This window comes from Neovison vison, chromosome 6 (genome assembly GCF_020171115.1).
Source record: "Neovison vison isolate M4711 chromosome 6, ASM_NN_V1, whole genome shotgun sequence".
NCBI lineage: Eukaryota > Metazoa > Chordata > Mammalia > Carnivora > Mustelidae > Neogale > Neogale vison.
Window position 1 is genome coordinate 68466612 of NC_058096.1, and position 20068 is coordinate 68486679.

At 41.5% G+C, this 20068-nt stretch overlaps 1 protein-coding gene across 1 annotated transcript in view; it reads left to right on the forward strand.

Annotated features, from left to right (window-relative positions):
- The window catches only part of GRK7 (G protein-coupled receptor kinase 7), a 30252-nt gene extending 11481 nt beyond the window's left edge, over positions 1-18771 (forward strand). The window contains exons 3-4 of the mRNA XM_044255069.1: positions 10001-10275; positions 18379-18771. Coding sequence (XP_044111004.1) covers positions 10001-10275; positions 18379-18715 — 612 coding nt within the window. The 3' untranslated portion in view covers positions 18716-18771. The remainder of the gene's footprint in view (positions 1-10000; positions 10276-18378) is intronic.
- Positions 18772-20068: the final 1297 nt, after the last annotated feature.

Sequence of the window (20068 nt, forward strand, 5' to 3'; positions counted from 1 at the left end):
TGAGGTCTGCAAAGGCCACCGCTTAAAGGCGCAGAGGAGCAGCTGGGAACAAGAACAAAGCGGCCAGGCCCCCCTCGGAGGAAGGAAGGAGTGAGCCCCAGGAAACAGCTGATAGCGCTAAGCTCAGCTTGTTTTTTTCCTCTGCTCAACAGTTCTCCTGCCACGGCAAACAAAAGATGTACATTCTGATTCCCTCTTCTGTTTGGATTGTACTGTCCAGTGGATCTGGTTTGTGATGAGCTGGGGGAAGAGGCATCCGCGGGCAGTCTCCTGCTCCTCTGGCCAGTTTGCTGGGCCACACGGACAAACACAGAGAGCTTCCTTTTCTGCATCTTTCTCCTCAACCAGTCATCAAATCCAGCTCAGCCTGGACATACCAGGAGCACGATGTTGGCATTTCTTCTAATGATTAAGCGTGCCACCTTTTCAGATTCAGTGGGAGCTGGAGGCTTACTGGTGACCTTGACCTTGAAGGACCTGCAACATACACATGCATGCATTCACACACACACTTTTTCATGGATATATAAAACTCTTAAGAGGTGAATTGTGGCCTCTCAGTCCCATGGAAAGGCCCCTCGCTGTTCTTGGCACTGCCAACGTCACAGTCCATTGCTGCCCAGAGTCACACTAGGACTGTTCAGAAGGCAGAATCCGTCCAGCCTGGCCTTGCCACTTGGCTCCCGTAGGCCTAGGGGTAAGAGTGACAACAGCTGCAGGGTCCGTGGAAGCCAGCATCCAAGAGCAAGAGCAATTATAAGGGGTGTTTGCACCAGACCAGATAGGCTGGCTCTGATCCTGATCCCACCCTAGGGTGCTCACCCTCCTCAGAGTTTCAACACCTGTAGGTGTCCAGTTGTCCTGATGGGCCTGAGCAATCCACATGCGGTGACTATAGTAGATGGACTTCTTGCTGCCCCCTGGGGGGATATATGGAAGGAGGTGTTATTACTGGCTTCCTAAACCCTGTGAGGTCTGATGCTTGATGCCCTGCAATGCTGGGTATACCTTGTTTTGCCTGACAAGGTATTGACCATGTGGGTCCATCAAAAGGCAAAAGCAAAACAAAATGAAGGAAAAACATATACAAAATGAAGGAAAAACAAAAAAACATATACAGAAACGTCCCCTAGGAGTTTTGTTGCTGCTGACAGTTGGGTGATCCCTCTAGCTCTGGCAATGGCAGTTCTGGCCACAAGGGCTGAAAGTGACTATTTTGATGACACAGAGACGGATGTGTGGAGGCCCTTTGTAACTGCAGGAGTTAAACTGAGCTGTGAGAGGTCAGCGTGGTTGGACCCTGCCCCATGCTGCTTGGCCCGTTCTCTCCTCCCACCCCACTCTGAGGAGGCAGTTCACATGCAGAAGACAAATGGCATAAAGGGCAGGCAATTAATTTTTTCAGCTGGAGGCTGCGATGGAATTTGGGTACTTAGAATCTGGCGTGCGCCTCTAATTCCATTCTTCTCTGTGAAATACCTCCACTCTTTAAGGAGGTGGTGCCCTTCAAAATTCCATCACTGACATTTTCTGTCTTTAGGGGCAAGAGGTCAATTTAGTCCTCAAAATTATTTGGAATGGATCTAAAGCTACCCTGCGTGCTGTCTTGTGCTCCTTCCATTACACCAAGAGGCTGTAGTGCTGTAAAGATGGCAGGCTGATTCTTCGCTTATTTCTCTGGGGAGGGAGCAGGGTGGTCCTGGAGCATGGCTCGGGATCTGGTTCCCTCCTTCTAGCAACCTCTGTAGTGTGGAGCAGCCCAGCCAGCCGGATTAGCAGAGATACAGGCAAAGGATGCTGGGAAAAGGGGAAGAGAAGCAGCTTAAGCAAGAATGGACCAAGATGAGGTCTTGGTCCCTGGTAGATGGGGAGCTCAAAGGAGAGGACCCTAAAGAGAGAAAAGAAATACTGGAGGGAACTTGGAAGGGTAAGAAAAAAAGCCACATCACCTATTTCTGTAGAGGTGGTATAATGTAGTGGTTTAAAGTACAGAGCTGTGTTCGAGTTTTGTGTGGGTAACCTTGGGCAAGATTTAAACCCTCTGGGGCGCCTGGATGGCTCAGTGGGTTAAGCCGCTGCCTTCGGCTCAGGTCATGATCTCAAGATCCTGGGATCGAGTCCCATATCGGGCTCTCTGCTCAGTAGGGAGCCTGCTTCCCTCTCTCTCTCTCTGCCTGCCTCTCTGCCTACTGTGATCTCTCTCTATCAAATAAATAAATAAAATCTTTAAAAAAAAAAAAGATTTAAACCCTCTGTAGTTCAGTTTTCTAATCTATAAAATGGGAGATAAAATAGTTTCTATCTCATAGTTATCATAAAGATGAAACAAGATATTTACATAAAGCCATTAAGAAAATATTTAGCATGTGATAAGCACTGAATAAGTATTTTACATTATTATTTGCAATCTTTCCCCTAGCCTGTGTCTCACATCCTTTGTTAAGGACAAGTCATATTCTCCACGCTCACCCTATACCTTCTACTGAGCAACTGATGTTTAACTGGTGTCCCAATTAACTATTTTAACCTCTGAAGTCAGTCGCCTCTGAAATCTGCTCAATGCAGGGCCTCCACACACAGAGCAAGCTCACAATCAGTGTTGCTAAGTAGGATTTACCAATTACCACCATCTGAACTGCAGTTGGATGTTGTTTGTTGTTGTAGTCTTTCTTCCTGCTTCTCCTCCCGCAGCGGAAGAGATTGAACAAGAGAGAAGCCAGACCCAGGAACATATTGTCCAGCTGAGAGTTGTAGAACGTGAAATATTATGTACGGTGGGGAGACTTCAGTCCTCCCCATCTTAGCTCCCAGAATGAGACCGAGCAGGCCAACCCCTCTCAAGTGGGGTATTGGAGCATCTTTCTCTCTCTCTGGAAAATGGAGTAGCCTAACATAAAAGGTCTGTGGATAGTCACAGGTGGGGTCCTCACTGAAATGGCTTGGCAAGATCACCCTACAGGGAAGCCCGTTAGTTGACAATCTTCTTGTCGGCTTTTTTGGTGTTACTTTCTTAAATGTGAGTAGTGAAAGATCAATTGTTATTTGAAGGAACCCTCCAAAGTGAAAGACTATGCAAAAACAAAGGGAAGAAAGAAGCTTACAAAAAGTAGGAACAATGCAGTGAGTAGAAGAGAACACTTTTGGGGTGCCTGGGTAGCTCAGTGGGTTAAAGCCTCTGCCTTCAGCTCAGGTCATGATCCCAGGGTCCTGGGATCGAGCCCCGCATCGGGCTCTCTGCTTAGCAGGGAGCCTGCTTCCTCCTCTCTCTCTCTGCCTGCCTCTCTGCCTACTTGTGATCTCTGTCTGTCAAATAAATAAATAAAATCTTAAAAAAAAAGAAGAAAACACTTTTTAAAAAAAATGTATAATTAATATCTTATGAGATTTAAGAGGAGATACTGCATCCATGAAGCAAGGAAAGATACTGGGGGGGGGGTGCCTCCTGGATGGCTCAGTTGTTTAAGCAACTGCCTTCAGCTCAGGTCTTGATCCTGGAGTCCTAAGATGGAATCCTGCATCAGGCTTCCCGCTCAACGGGGAGTCTTCTTCTCCCTCTGATCTTCCTCCTTCTCATGCTCTCTTTCCTCATTCTGTCTCTTTCTCTCAAATAAATAAATAAAATCTAGTTTTCTAGTATCTATTATTATTATTTTATTATAAAAAAATAATAATAATAGATACTAGAAAACAGGGAACATTAAGAGAAGAAAAGGACGCTTGGAAATAAAAAATTCACAAATAAATTTGCAGAAGCATGTGAATAAATCTCAAAAACATTGTGTTAAAAAAAAGAAATCAGACACAAAAGAGTATCTAACATAAATTCCATTTACATAAAATCCAAGAACAGAAAAAACTAACCTACAGTGAGAGAAATGAGAAAGTGGTTGCCTAGGAAGTGGGGAGGAGAATGGAAAAGAAAGAGACACAAGGGAACTTTCTGGGTGCATGAAATATTCTGTATCTTGTTTGGGTGGTATTTATGTGGGTATATTCAATTATCAAAATGTATTGAACTGAACATCTACAACCTGTACACATTATTCTATGTTAATGATATTTTAATAAAAAAGCATTTACAGAAGTGAAATTTCAGTAAGTCACTAAGTCACAGGAAATACAAAGAATAGAGGAAAATGTTAAATGACACCACAGGGATGCAGTCAGTAAAATCTGATCTGGGGCACTCTAGAATTTAACCAGCTTTTCCAATAAAATCTTCTAGGGGACTGGGGAGGCAGACAGATGAGGAACTTATATATTCACAGAGATTTAAGAGACATACTATGACACTGTGTAAACTTTATTTAGAACCAAATTTAAGCAAACTATTTAGAGGACAATTTTATAGGACAACTGGAGAAGTGTGAACATGTCCAGATATTTGATAACGTTAAAGAATTAGTGCTTTGGTTTTGTTTGTTTGCTTTTAAGTGTCCTTATCTTTTAGAGACTCATAGTGAAATACAAATGATATGATGTAGGAAAGTCTGGACCAGTGGAAGTCAGTAGGGGACACAGATGAAACAAGACTGACTATTTGTTAATAATTGATGAAGCTGAGTGTAGCATATCCTGGGTTTATTATTCTAGTCTCTCTTTTGTATATGTTTGAAATTTCCTATAATAAAATACTTTAAAAAAAATAGAAGAGTTGGGGGAAAAATAGAGGAAGTCTCCTGGGGTCAGGGAAGGAAATCCTAGAAAAAGACAAAGAGATGGAAAATAGAGGCAAAAGATAAGAAACACAGGATATATGTTCAGGATTTCCAAAAACAGAAAGGAAAGAAAATGGAAGGGGGAAAAGGATCAAAGAAACAATTTGGGAAAGTTTCTCGATTCTGACAGCCATTAGATCCTGGATTGAGTGGCCAGCCAGTAGCCAGCATCAGAAGTGAAAAAACCGGGACGCCTGGGTGGCTCAGTTGGTTAAGCAGCTGCCTTCGGCTCAGGTCATGATCCCAGCGTCCTGGGATCGAGTCCCACATTGGCCTCCTTGCCCCACAGGGAGCCTGCCTCTCCCTCTGACTCTTCCTGCCACTCTGCCTGTGCGCTCTCTTTCTCTCTATCTCTTTCTGACAAATAAATAAAATCTTTAAAAAAAAAAAAAAAAAGAAGTGAAAAAACCCCCATACCAAAGTACATCATTGAGAAATTTCATCAGAGGTGTACCGAGCCACAAACATCACACACCTCTGACAGTCCCTCTTTGCCTCTTCTTCCTCTCCTAGAGAGCACCCTGTTGGCTTCTCTTGTAGGTCGAATTATGCCTCCTCTTTTAGAATTGGAGGAAATATCATACTGTGCAATGTGAGTCCTCAGCACTGAGGGTCTGGACGATACCTGGAAATACAGACAAGTTAGCTTTGTAATCCTTGACAAATGGAAATAGGAGATGGGAGGGAGTTGGACAGATGGATTTCCCCCTTCTTCACTCTCCCTTGCAGCTCCTTTTTATGACCGTTCTAGAAGATTCTATTGTGTCTGATGGACCAGCAGCTTCCTGGTAATGCTTGGCATTGCATCCCCCTCCCTCACTCCTCTTTCCCTCTGCATTCTTTTTTTTTTTTTTTAAGATTTTATGTATTTATTTGAGAGAGCGCGCAGGAGAGCGTGAGTGGGGGAAGGGGGCAGAGGGAGAGGGAAAAACCGACTCCCCACAGAGTAGGGAGACCACAAGGCAGGGCTGGATCCCAGGACCCCGGGATCATGACCTGAACCAAAGGCAGATGTTTAACAGAATGAGGCACCCAGGCACCCCTTTCCCTCTGCATTCTATTATAGAGACTTTCAAACATATAGGAGAGTTGAAAGAACTTCACAGCAAGCCCCTGTATACCCATTACCTACCTGTTTACCACGAATATTTTGAACAGCTTTATTGAGATATAATTTAAATAATGTAAAATTGACCCATTTAAAGTATACAATTCAATGGGTGTTAGTATATTCATAGAGCAAAGCAAACATCACAATTTTAGAACCTTTTCTTCACCCCAAAAAGAAACCCTCTACCCTTTAACAGTCACTCCCAGTCACCCTGTCCCAACCCTAAGCAACCACTAATCTACTCTCTGGCTCTATGGAATTGCCTATCTTGGACGTTATATATAAATGGAAACACAATATGTGGCCTTTTGTGTTTGGCTTCTTTCACTTAGAATTAGGTTTTCAGGGTTCATCCATGTTGTAGCACGCATCAGGACTTCATTCCTTTTTATAGCCAAACAGTATTCCATTGTAAATAATTAATATTTTATTAGATTCACTTTATCACATATTTCTCCATCTATCCATCCCTCTATTGATCCATTAATCTCTCTTGTATCTTTTATGTATTTCTATGTAGGCTTACTCCCCTTCTTCCCCAACCCTCAGCACTTTTGCTTTGCACACCTCTCAAATAAAGCTCGTATCACCCTTAGCTACAAAGGAAGCTGAGAGACGGAGTGCCCAGCCTTCCGACCTCTCTGGTAGAGGGAAAAGGGAGACTGGGAATGGATTTTTGCTACTTTGGCATACAGTGTTTCTCAGTCTCATCCACATCTCTTTCTCCATTGCATCCCACAGATCTTGTGTTCCAGAAATTCCAAATTCCTTAGAGCTCCCTGAACACCCACATTATTTCTGGCTCCATCTCTTACAGGTGCTTATTAGCTGCCTAACCTTCTCTGGGGGACAGAGTCTCCCTCATGGTTCAGCTCAGCTGTCACTCTTCAGTGAAGTATTCCCAGCGCGCACGCGCGCGTGCGCACACACACACACACACACACACACCCTCTGGCCTCCCTCTGCTTGTTTTATACTCCCATTATGGTATTTACTATACTCTGTTGAATTAACCTTTTGACCTGTCTCCACCAGCCTGTAAAACCTGAACGGCAACGGTCAGGTACATGTGTCTTGGTATCCCTAGAACTCACTGTAAGGGCATGGCTCAATAAATATTGGTTGGATAGTGAGTGGAAAACATCTAGTTACCATCTTCACTGTTGTTTATTTGACAAATGTTCTGTTGGGCATGCACCATGTGAGGCCGTACAGTGATTTTCTAGTTTGGATACAAGTTGAGTTTCCTGGGTCTCGGGAGCCTACAGGACACTTCTGTCTGGACAAATGCAAAACGAGACAGGATGCCAGGACAACAGATGTAAACTGGGACTGTCCCAGGCAAACCGGAACATATGGTCACCCAAATTATATATCAGCCTCTATGAAAACAGCAGTGCCATGCTGACTCATGCCTGGCCTGTCAGACCCAGTCACTTCCAGAGCAGGACAGTTACTTCTCGTTAGTGCTTGGGTCATATATGCTTTTCATTGTTGTTACCCATGTAGAAATTATCCATGAAATTTAATATTCCTAGGGCATTTTATATATATAGTGCATATAAAAACATATACTTAAGCAATTAGAAAAAAAATCATCTGATAAAGAACTGAAAACACTTTCCAACCTTTTTTTGAAGTCCTGGAATGTATGTTTGTAATCAGAGTGTGAAATCCATTATATATAAAAAGTTATTAACAATAGACTCTAGGGGCACCTGGGTGGCTCAGTGGGTTCAAGTCTCTGTCTTCAGCTCAAGGTCATGATTCTAGGGTCCTGGGATCGAGCCCCACATAGGGCTCTCTGCTCAGCAGGGAGCCTGCTTCCTCCTCTCTCTCTGCCTGCCTCTCTGCTTATTTGTGATCTCTGTCTGTCAAATAAATAAATAAAATCTTTAAAAAAAAAAAAAGGACTCTAGTCTATTATGGGCATTTGGAGGCTTCCAGATTATGACCATTATGAATAATGGAACTATGAACATCTCAATGTGGATTCCTTTTTCTTTTGTATGAGGCATTATTTGGAGGTATATACTTCCAAGATGGAGTAACCTGGTTGAAGCAGGAAGAAAATTGATATATATTATTATATATTATTTTCTATGACTCAATATCTTACTGCTCTTCTAAAAGTCTTGGTCAATTTACAGAGCACATCTGTTTCTCACAACTCTGTCAATAATTTATATGATCATTTTTATGTACTAATAGAAGCTTATTAACATGTAGTGTGTTCTTTGGATTTTTCTTCTTTATTTTTCTTTAAAGATTTTTTTTATTTGAGAGAGAGAGAGAGAGAGAGAGCAAGAGAGAGAAAGCATGAGGGGGGTGAGGGGTGCAGGGAGAAGCAGACTCCCTGCTGAGCAGGGAGCCTGCCACAGGGCTCAATCGTAGGACCCCAGTATCATTACCTGAGCCAAAGGCACACACTTAACTACATGATCCACCCAGGTACCCCTGGCATTATTTGAATTTTTAATTGCTACAGAGGTTATACTTATACTTTAACCAAAAACAAGTTAGTTTTTGGAAAACAGTGTGTATGTATGTGTGTATCTGTGTATGTGTATATGTATATTTGTATCTTTTATAATTATAAGGTATGTTATAGATATTCATTAAATATTTATTGGGGGTACCTGGTGGTTCAGTCAGTTAAGTGTCCAATTCTTGGTTTTGGCTCAGGTCTCAGGGTTGTGGGATCAAGCCCCGTGTGGGGCTCTGTGCTGGGCCTGGAGTCTGCTTGAAATTCTTTCCTTTTCCCCCACCCTCTTCCTCTGCCCCTCACCTTGTGCACACATGTACTCACACACGTGCACACATGTTCTCTCTCAAATAAATAAAATAAATTTTTAAAAAATTGTTGAATGAATGGATATTAAAATAACACATTCACAAAAAGACAATAGTTGCATGACTCCACATACATGAGGAATAGACTACTAGAGTAGTCAGATCAGTAGAGACAGAAAGTAGAAGGGTGGTTTCCAGCGCCTAGGGAGTGGAGACAATGGGGAGTTGTTGTTTAATGAGTACAGACTTTCATTTTTGCAAGATGAAAAGAGTTCTGGAGATGGAAAGTGATTATGGTTGCACAACAATGTGAATGAACTTAAGACTCTTGAACTGTACATTTAAAAATTATTAAGGTGGTAAATTTTAAGTTAAATGTATAAATACATATTTTTTTAACTTAATGGTCATTTGGCATGTATCATCAGTAGAAATGGACCTACAAAATACAGTCATGAAACTTCATGTGTGGAACTTTTTAGATTAAAATGACTGTGCTAATTTTTCAACGCAGGGACAGGCAGAGATGTGTGATATTAATATCATTAAATAGCAAATAGAATAGGAATCACAGACCAGATAATATATGAACATTCAAGGGCACCTGGGTGGCTCAGTGGGTTAAAGCCTGTGCCTTCGACTCAGTTCATGATTCCAGGGTCCTGGGATCAAGCCTCTGCATCAGGCTCTCTGCCTAGTGGGGAGCCTGCTTCCTCCTCTCTCTCTGCCTGCCTCTCTGCCTACTTGTGATCTCTCTGTCAAATAAATTAATTAATTAAATCTTTAAAAATATATATATATGTATGAACATTCAGTATTAACAAGAAAGTGTTCAACCTTTAAAAACCCATGCATCTAACTTTCTATTGTCTGTGGATAAAATACAGAGGCAGAGCTTAGGGGAATCATAGAGACATCCACTTGAACCTTTTACCTTAATGATGAAGCAAGGGGTTAAGTGACTTCCCCATTTCAAGGGCAGCCTCATCTGTCCTTTTATTTTATTTACCTGTTTATTTATTCAGTAAGCTCATGCCTAGCATGGACTCACAACCCTGAGAAGACCTCTGCTGAGATCAAGAGTTAATTGTCTGAACCACCCAGGCACCCCTCATCTGTCCCTTTTATAATGCACCCCAGCTAAATCATCTTTATGTCTTGTTGGCAAGAATGGATGACATGGCCTACCCCACCTTCCCCAGAGGATGCTAGGAAAGCAGAAACTAGAACAGATTAGACACACTGCCACCCCAAATACTTACGATTCCCTTAACAAAGAAAGAAAAGGAGAATGGGTATTGGATAGGCAATCAGCAGCATCTGTTATACTCACATTAGTGTTTTTGTTTTGTTTTCTTTCTTGTTTGGGGGCCTACAGGCTGGAACCAATGGTTATATGGCTCCTGAAATCCTAACGGAAAAAGTGAGTTATTCCTATCCTGTGGACTGGTTTGCAATGGGATGCAGTATTTATGAAATGGTTGCTGGACGAACACCATTCAAAGATTACAAGGAAAAAGTCAGTAAAGAGGATTTAAAGCAAAGAACCCTGAAAGAAGAGGTCAGATTCCAACATGATAACTTCACAGAGGAAGCAAAAGATATTTGCAGACTCTTCTTGGCTAAGAAACCAGAGCAACGTTTAGGAAGCAGGTAAACTACCATGTAATAGAGGTGATTAGCAAAGTCAGCACTGTCCACAGGAATTTGGAAAATACTTGGGATTAGTGATGAAGACTTGGGGTTAAGTATTATTATTTTCCTATTATTATTTGCATATTATATGGTTAAATATTTCTGACACTTTCAAACACTGTGAGCACTTGATGAGGAACGATCTCTAAGATATATTTTAAAGTAAAAAAGTGCAAAACAGCATACATTTTAAAAAAAGAAAGAAGGGAAGAAAAGGAGAGAAAAGAAACCTATAATTCAAATAGTTGCATAGATTATTTTGGGCAGAGTATACAAAGAATGTATGTGATTGGTTGTCTCTAACAAAAAAAAATTAGGGGCAGGTGACAGGGATACAAATGATTTTCACTCTATAACCCTATTATCTCTTTAATTTTGAATCGTGAATAAATGATTCAAAATGAACAAAATTAAAACTTAAAACCATCAGTACTGGGGCTCCTGGGTGGCTCAGTTGGTTAAGCGTTTGCCTTTGGCTCAGGTCGTGATTCCATGGTCCTGGGATCGAGCCTCACACCCCACATCTGGCTCCCTGCTCAGTGGGGAAGTCTGCCTCTCCCTTTGTCTCTCACCCAGCTTGTGCTCTCTCTGGCTCTCTCTTATTTATTAAATAAATAAAATATTTAAAACAAACAAAACCCATCAGTACTGATAGAGCTCTAGGAAATTCTGCCCCCACTTTTTTATATTTGCAAAGATTTTATTTATTTATTTGACAGGAAGAAACATAGCGAGAGAGGGAACACAAGCAGAGGGAGTGGGAGAGGGAGAAAGCAGGCATCCTGTTGAGCAGGGAGCAGGGAGCCCGATGCAGGGCCCAATCTCAGGACCCTGGGATCATGACTTGAACCAAAGGCGCTGCCCAATGACTGAACCACCCAGGTGCCCCAATTCTGCTCCTTTTAAATGTCTCTCTAAGGGGCGCCTGGGTGGCTCAGTGGGTTAAGTCTCTGCCTTCGGCTCCGGTCATGATCTCAGGGTCTTGGGATCAAGCCCTGAATCGGGCTCTCTGCTCAGCGGGGAGCCTGCTTCCCCCCTCTCTCTCTGCCTGTCCCTCTGCCTACTTGTGATCTCTCTCTCTCTGTCAAATAAATAAATAAAATCTTTAAAAAAAAAAAATGTCTCTCCAAGATATCAATTGGTCAAAAGATACTTAGTGACTGCATATAATATTGCCAGGTATGTTAAGTACAGGTGATGTTAGATATTTGGGGGGGTTTTTTGTTTGTTTGTTTGTTTTTTTAAAGATTTTATGACCCGGGACTTCTGGATGGCTCAGTGGGTTAAAGCCTCTGCCTTAAGCTCAGGTCATGATCCCAGGGTCCTGGCATCGAGCCCTGCATCGGGCTCTCTGCTCAGCAAGGAGCCTGCTTCCTCCTCTCTCTCTGCCTGCTTCTCTGCCTACTTGTGATCCCTGTCTGTCAAAGAAATAAATAAAATCTTTAAAAAAAAAAAAAAGATTTTATGACCCAAGCCGAAGGCATAGGCTTTTACCTACTGAGCCACCCAGGCGCCCCCAGTTGATGTTAGTTTTAAAGAAGGTTGAGTATCATTGCTTACAGAAAATAATAAGATCAAGATTAATTTTAGAAGAAACAAAATAAGTGCAAGCTGACTTGGAAAAAGGCCCTTGGCAGTGGGTGACTGTGTTATATAGAGGAAAAAACCAAGGGCTTTAGATTCACAGACATAGACTCTCATCCCAGCTATGTAGGTCATTTTAACTGAAATAACTGAATTATTTTCTCAGAGTCTCAATGTCCTCATGTATTAAAATGGGGGAGTTACGGGTATAATGATTAATTTTATGACAATTTGACTAGGCCACCATACTCAGATATTTGATCAATTATTCTATATGTTTCTGTGCAGGTATTTTTTAGATAAGCTTAATATATAAATGAGTAGGTTTTGAGTAAAGGAGATTTTTCTTTGTAATGTGGATGGGTCTCATCCAGTCGGTTGAAGGCCTTCACAGAAAACGACTGACTTCCTGAGAGAAGAGGGAATTCTGTTGGCAAACCATCTTCGGAGTTGAACTGCAACTCTTCCCCCTGGTCTCCATCTTGATAGCCTATCTTGCAGCATTCGGACTTGCCAAACCTCCACAACTGTGCAAGCCAATTCCTTGAAATAAATCTCCCTCTTACTCTCTCTCCCTCTCTCTGTGTCTCTCTCACATACATGCACACATACCGTCAGGGAGAAAAACTTCTCTACCCTCTTACCTTTGGAGACCTGCAAACTAAACTGACAAAACACAGATTAGTACAAGAAAGGACAGGTTTTTATTTATGCACATATACAAGAGTATATGGACCCTTTCACAGAAAAATGTGACTGGGATCATCAGTTAGAATTATAGACCATCTTTTTTTTTTTTTTTAAAGATTTTATTTATTTGTCAGAGAGAGAGAGGGAGAGAGAGCAAGCACAGGCAGACAGAATGGCAGACAGAGGCAGAGGGAGAAGCAGGCTCCCTGCCGAGCAAGGAGCCCGATGTGGGACTCAATCCCAGGACGCTGGGATCATGACCGAGCCAAAGGCAGCTGCTCAACCAACTGAGCCACCCAGGCGTCCCAAATTATAGACCATCTTAATAGGGGAAGGGGAGGAGGTGAACGGTACTTGAAGGAAAACAAATAATTTCTTAGAATTGCTGGGGGGAAGGGCACTTATGGGAGAACAAATGACTAAGGAGAGATAAATGGGCCCTTAGGAGAAGAGATGGGAGATATGATAGTTTTGTGACAATGTCTGTTTAGATGTGGTACAGACTTCTGTCACTGGTGATAAGAGTCAATCTTTCCTGGCTCTAGAACTCCCAGAGAGAAGATTGATGAGTTGAGTCAGGGCAGGGGGGTGGGGGGAGCAGGGGGTGGGGGGAGTCTCTGCTTCTAGGCACATGAGAGGAGTTCAGAACCTGTACCTGTTGACTCACAAATGCCTTCAAAATGATTTTTATGTTACCGTGGTACATTCTGGAACTTTTCAACATCCTGCTGGTTCTATTTCTCTAGAGAACACTGACTAATACAGAGGGATACTTTGAGGTTTAGCTATAACATATATAAAGTTAGATACAATGTGTGTTATAATTCATTCAATAAGTGGTAGCAATTATTACTAACTTGTTCTAAGAGAGATACCAGATAATATTATGACTGAACTTTGAGCTTGAATGTCTTAAATTCTTAGATTGAATTTTCAAAATTTAAAAATATATACAAATATGAAAGCTACAACATGAAGTAATATGACTGATTTTTACTATTACCCCAGAACAGATCTTCCAAGCAGCTGTCCAACAAGATTGTCCAACAGTCTTCCAAGCAGCTGTCAATGAAGGCTCTAGAACAAGGTTGCTTGTTCTAGAATACTCAAAATATTTGAGTATGGAGGTTAGCTTTTAATTCTTGACCTCTTTTTTTTTTTTAAATAGAAAAACAAAATCCATTTGTAATTCCTTCCAAAGCATGACAGATACCAAACTAACAAATTAGTATTTTGAAATTTGATGGAAACTCTACATTTATGCGAAGGAGACCGTGGAACTGATTTTTCTGTGTAGATTCCCTTGTTGTTGCATTCGAGTGGTCAGAATAGGCCGTGTCACTATCACAGGCAAATCCCAAAGTCTCCGTGGCTTGAAACAAAGGGGATTTTTTCTCCCTCTCACAAAGTGAGTTACAGGTGCAGCATCACTCCTTTTGGGTACCTCCCTTGGAGCAGAGACTCAGAGAGCCAGGCTGCATCCATCTCACAGCTCAGCTGGAACCCGTAGCTCCCAGAGAAGAGAGCAGAGACAAGCTAGGGGAGCTTTCTACTGCCTCAGCCCGGGAGTGACTCAGTCCAGCATCACTTACACTCACTTAGGTTTGCCCTGTGCAGGGTCGAAGGGTCTGGCCAGTGTTGTCTTTCTGATGCCCAAGGAAGAGGAGAGAACCGGAAATGGTGACCCCAGACCATCTCTACCATCCGGGTTCTCAAGTGCAGGGAATCTACAAGGGCATACCAACAGTGGCGGAGGCAGCAAAGAAAGCCAACAGTCTCTTCAGATGACCTTCCTGAAGGGAACACCGCCTGCTTGGTGTGTTTGATTGAGAAATCTATCTTGATACTCTATAAACACACTTTGGGTATATAAAATGAAGTATTGACAAACTTCTTCAGGAAAATGCCCCCTTAAAGCACTGGATTATTGCCTGAAGCTGCTCCATCAAGCAAAACCTTTTTATAAAGCATCTGTTGTTGTGGCTGTTTTGAATAAAACTGTTTACAACATTAGAGAAAAGGCATATAAAAACCAGCTGTTTGGTGAAAAAGAAAACCTTCCAACGTTTTCGTTTCAACTCTCTGTATTTTTTCTCAATTCAAATGAGATGATGTTTGATTAATTTGGTGCTGTCCTTCCAAGGCAAGCAAATGCCTACACAACACATTACACAGCAGAAGGGCAGGTGGGGCCCTCCTCTTGCATTCACAAACATTTGAAATAAATTTTTTTTTAAAGATTTTATTTATTTGACAGAGAGCGATCACAAGTAGGCAGAGAGACAGGCAGAGAGAGAGGGAGAAGCAGGCTTCCTGCTGAGCAGAGAGCCCAATGCGGGACTCGATCCCAGGACCCCGAGATCATGACCCGAGCCAAAGGCAGCGGCTTAACCCACTGAGCCACCCAGGCGCCCTTGAAATGATTTTTAAAACCCTTTTCTTCTTTAGACATCACTGAAAGGAGCTCCTCCTTTGTCTTCGTAGGTCTGTGAATTAATTATGTTTTACATAGAAACTGAAAGTTTTAAAAAAAGAGATTGGAAGCTTTTCTGAGCATCTCACAAGAACTGTAGATAGGGTTTACAATGTTTTCTAATAAAATTAAAGCTGAAGACCACTTAAGTATTTTGCAGGTTTTCTTCTGGTCAGTCAATGCAGCAGAAAGGATCAACGAATCATGCGAGTCTCTGACTTAAGTGCTTCTCCAACACATCATCTTGAACCCACATGCGCTGTTCTTGGTAGACCAAACCCCACAGTGGTCTTCATGTATGGTCAGGTGGTATCTTTTCTTTACTGAGAGTTATAAGAAAATCCATTGTAATCTCTATGTAGGGTTCGGTAACACAAGAGCTCCTATAAATGTTCTGAAATAGAACCTACTCCAATCAGCAGCAGAAGTTTCCTGCAGCTGCCGGGTTGGCTAGTGCAAAAGATGTTGCCTCTGTCAATAGCCTCTCCTATTTTTCCAAAGTGCACTGCCTAAGGATGGGCCAAAAGATCCCTGCATGAGGCTGCCTGGGCAAGATTCAAGAGTAAAATAACATCCATCCTATTTCTAGTACAGAACTGAGGTGAGAGTCATTAGTGCAAAAGATAAAGCAATCAGATCTTCAGTGATCCAGACACTAAGTAAAAGAAATAGGGGTTGGAAAGCCTAGTCTTTTGTTGTTACCATCAGCAACCACAGACACTTGAGAAAGGGCTCAAAGGATGGGCCTGCCCTGCCCAGGGTCATCTAGTGAGGGTGCTAATGAACATAAAGAAAACCTTTAGTGGCCTATTGTTCCCTTTCCTTTGTGACTAGTTCCAAAAGGGCTGAAGTGGCCATACCTGATGGGTGAACCAAAGCCGTCTGGGCCTGTGGCTTGAGGTGTTCCTTGAGAATATCCTGTCATGACTGGCTTCGCAAGTTTTCAAGGCCACTGAGCCCCTGGGCACTCTTTGTTTATCCAAGTTAAAGCTGTTCAGAGTGACTTTAAGGTGCTTTCTTGACCTGTGGGATGGTGAGTTCATGCCTGCTGGTGGCCATCAAGGGTGGAACAAGCTCCTTCCTCATGGCACCTGGTCCCATTCCAGCTCCTTTGATTTCTTTGAAACACAGAGTCTTGGGATTCATTCCTGATTTACAGAGATGGAATTCTAGCTCCATCCTTGTTCTGACACATTTAAATTTTATTTGCTACCCTCCCCACCACCTAAATCTGATACCTGAAAATCGTGAAATGTTGCTGTGTAAGTTATACCTCAAGAAACCTAATTTAAGAGGAAAAATCCATCTTTGAAGCTTTGAAGCTATCTCAGTAACCCTCAAGGCCCTAACTCTACAGGATGTAAACCACACAGACACTGGTCAGTAGATTTGAGTAGATGGCAAGCCTGCATTTCCTTCCTTTCAACCGATGGAGGCTTGGTGGCTTTGGGAAAAAAAGAGGCTCCTTGTAGTATCTCACGATACAGTTCTCCATACCGGTTTTTCACTTGGGTCATAATGAGATAAGTCCAAGGAATCCTGGATCAGCCTTTCTGGAAGGGGCTAGGCCTGAACCACAGAACAGCCCAGGGAATGGCTGGACATCAGATGCCTATAGCTGGATTTCTCTTTTCCATAATAATATTTTATTACAATTTTCCTTTGAAAAACTCACCTATGTTTGATTTTTTTCAGATGCACAGCTATATATGAATGCAGAACCAAATGAAAAGGTTAAAAGAGGTTAAAAATACAATGAAAAGACAGACATTGTTGTGATGATTAAATGTGATAACATAAACACAGAGCTTAATTTTGTGTTAGCTGAATAGTTCTGGATAAATTCCAGTTATTCTCACTACTGTTATTAGTAATGTCGTTATTGTGTTTAGAACCTGTTAGATAGTCTGCTGTAATAATTATCTGACATAGTAGGGAATCTGTAAGGGGGTATATGGGAGAAATCCTCAATCCTTTTCCTAAAAGCTTTTTGATAACTGAAATAAAAGTAAAAGGAAACCTATGAATGTGATTTTTATGAAGGTTGATTTATGACAGAAATTGATTTTTCCCTAAGGAAAGACATTTCTGGTTTTTTGGTGTTTTTTTTTTTTTTTTTTTTTTTTAGATTTTTAAATTTATTTGAGAGAGAGAGAGAGAGATAATATACAGGGGGAGGGGCAGAGAGAGAGGGAGAGAGAGAGACTCTCAAGCAAACTCCTTGCTGAGTGCAGAGCTCAAGGTGAGATTCAGTTCCATAACACCAGGATCATGACCTATGCCAAATCAAGAGTCAGGCACTTAACCAAATAAAATCCAGGTATAAAGTTAAAAGGTAGCTTTGTGGAGAGGTTCACATGTGAGCAATGGAGACCTGCCAATAACCATGTGAGTGAGCTTGGAAGCAGATTTCCTCCCCTAGTCCCAGCTGAACCTTCAGATGAGACCACAGTGCTGATGAACCACCTCATGAAAGACCTTGAGCCAGAGGCACCCAGTTAAGCCTTTTCTAGATTCTTGACCCACAGAAGCTGAGATAATAAATGTTTATTGTTTTAAGCAGCTGAATATTGAAGCAGTTTGTTATATAGCATTTGTAACTAATAGATAAGCAATAGATAACTAATACAAGAGGTTACACAATTGAGAACATACACTTTTCTGCCTTATTCTAAGGCAAATACTGGCATAATTTCTAGCACGAGGAAGGAGGGCTTGATAACAAATAACCATAGTCTTGAGCATCGAATGTATGTTCATTCATGCTACTAAATATTACTAATGGATTTTTAAAAATTCTTTAAAAATATTGTGGCAGTTGGTGGAGGTGGGTAAAAATCATGTCACATGAAGATTGAGGTGGTATGGGTGCTGTTTTTTAGGGTGTGAGTGGGGTTGTGTGGGAATAGACATGCTTTCCTTGTTCTATGTGACCCTGAAGAGTAGAGCAAAATGCAATGACTGGAAGTTGCAGGCAAGCAGGTCCTGGCCCCACTCAATTTTTCTTGTATTTCAATAAAACACTAAAGAATAAAAGTCATGTCAACTACTTGACTCCAAAAATTAAATCTACATATGAAGGTTATCTGCAAACAATGAAAAATTCTACTGTCTGTGTAAGATGGAATTGTGGGTGACTTTTTAAAATTGTGGATGATTTTTAAAGTTATTATTTTTCCACATTATTCTTCATGTCCTTATATTGTCTTTGCAATTAAAATGAAATGTATTACAGGAAAGGAATGCTAGACACTTTGTATTGTTAGAATATTTCCTGTTTTGGGTCTCCGGCTAACCATGTCCTTTCTTCACAGAGAAATGTCTGATGATCCCAGGCAACACCCTTTCTTCAAAACCATCAATTTTGCTCGCCTGGAAGCTGGCCTAGTTGAGCCCCCATTTGTGCCAGACCCTTCAGTGGTTTATGCCAAAGACATCGATGAAATTGAAGATTTCTCTGAGGTTCGGGGAATTGAATTTGATGATAAAGATAAGAAGTTCTTCCAAAGATTTGCAACAGGTGCTGTCCCTATAGCATGGCAGGAAGAGATTATAGAAACGGGACTGTTTGAAGAATTGAATGACCCCAATAGGCTTACAGATTGTGGGGATGGTAATTCATCCAAGTCTGGTGTGTGTTTGTTATTGTAAGTTGTTCTCTCCACCAGATGGGCAGCAGCAATCTCAGCTGACATAACCCCCCCAAAATGTTCCTAACACATGAAAATCTGTTGATGAGGACTGATCAGTCAGGAGGGGCATTTCAACCACAGAACAGTTCAAAGGACAGGTGAGCTCACTGCTAGGACACATTTTTCTCCCCTCCTCTCCTTCTCCCTTCCCGCCTTTCCCCTGCTCTTCTCTCTCCTCCTTCCCTTCCTCTTCTCTCCTATCTTCTCTTCTCCTCTCCTTCTCTCCTTTCTTCTTTCTCTCTCTCTCTCTTTCCCCCCACTTCTTTCTTCTTTCTCTCTTTTTTCATAAAGATGAGTAAAGTCTCAGTTTTCATGAGGCCTGGGAAAAGGAACACTCAGGTTTATTTTGATAAACTAGAAGCATGAGCCCTCCACCATCATGTCCCTGAAAATTACACAAAGTCCTAGGAATAGAGAATGGAACGTTGTGGTATACCCAGAAAATGAGCATTTGCAATACTTGGTAAATAACCATTTTAGTTTTTCTTTGTTTGTATCCTTTTCCCCTTCATCTTTCAGTATTTCTTCTGCTTCTGTACTTATAAAGGATTTGGAAGCTGGAAATAAATGTTCCTCATATTCTCCCCCCTAAAAAGGAGTAGATTGTAATATTTTGGCAATATTTTAAATTACAGAATAATTTTTAATTTACTGAGAGTCTCTTTTTCATATTTTTTAAATATTTTACCATTATAATGTTGAAGCATTTTAAATGGAAACATTCATGAGATCTGTGAATTAAGGTGTTCTATAAGTTGAGTCTGCTTACATGTATTTTTCCACATGCCATTGGTTCCCAAACTTGCTGAACTTTAGAATCACCTAGGGATCTTTTAAAAATAACAATGTCTGATTCCTATCCCCATATTTTAATTGATCTGGGATGCAGTCCCGGCATCTAGATTTTCAAAAGCTCCCCGGATACTAGTGATGCATGGCATGTTTGAGAACCAGAGTCATGTAAGCAGAAACACTGTTATGTATGGGTTCTTGTTCTGGTTGCTTAAAGTTTCAGTTGTACATTTGACAGCAACTTATCAAATACCCCCAAAACATGTAATTTTGGCAATTGCAGTATATACGAAACTGAACATCATCTGTATTCATTTTGTAGACCTTCCTGTCCTTGTACGCTTTAGTTATTCACACATACCTTGTGAAGCAGACACTTGGCTATTTCAAGACCTGAAGGAGAAATATAGCCTTCGGCAGCTGATTTAAACAAATGGTAGCTGTCAGTTCAAGTGGCTGCCCAGCCAGCACCTTACTATAGAATTAGCACTTCTCAAGACCACAACCAAAGTGAAAATTC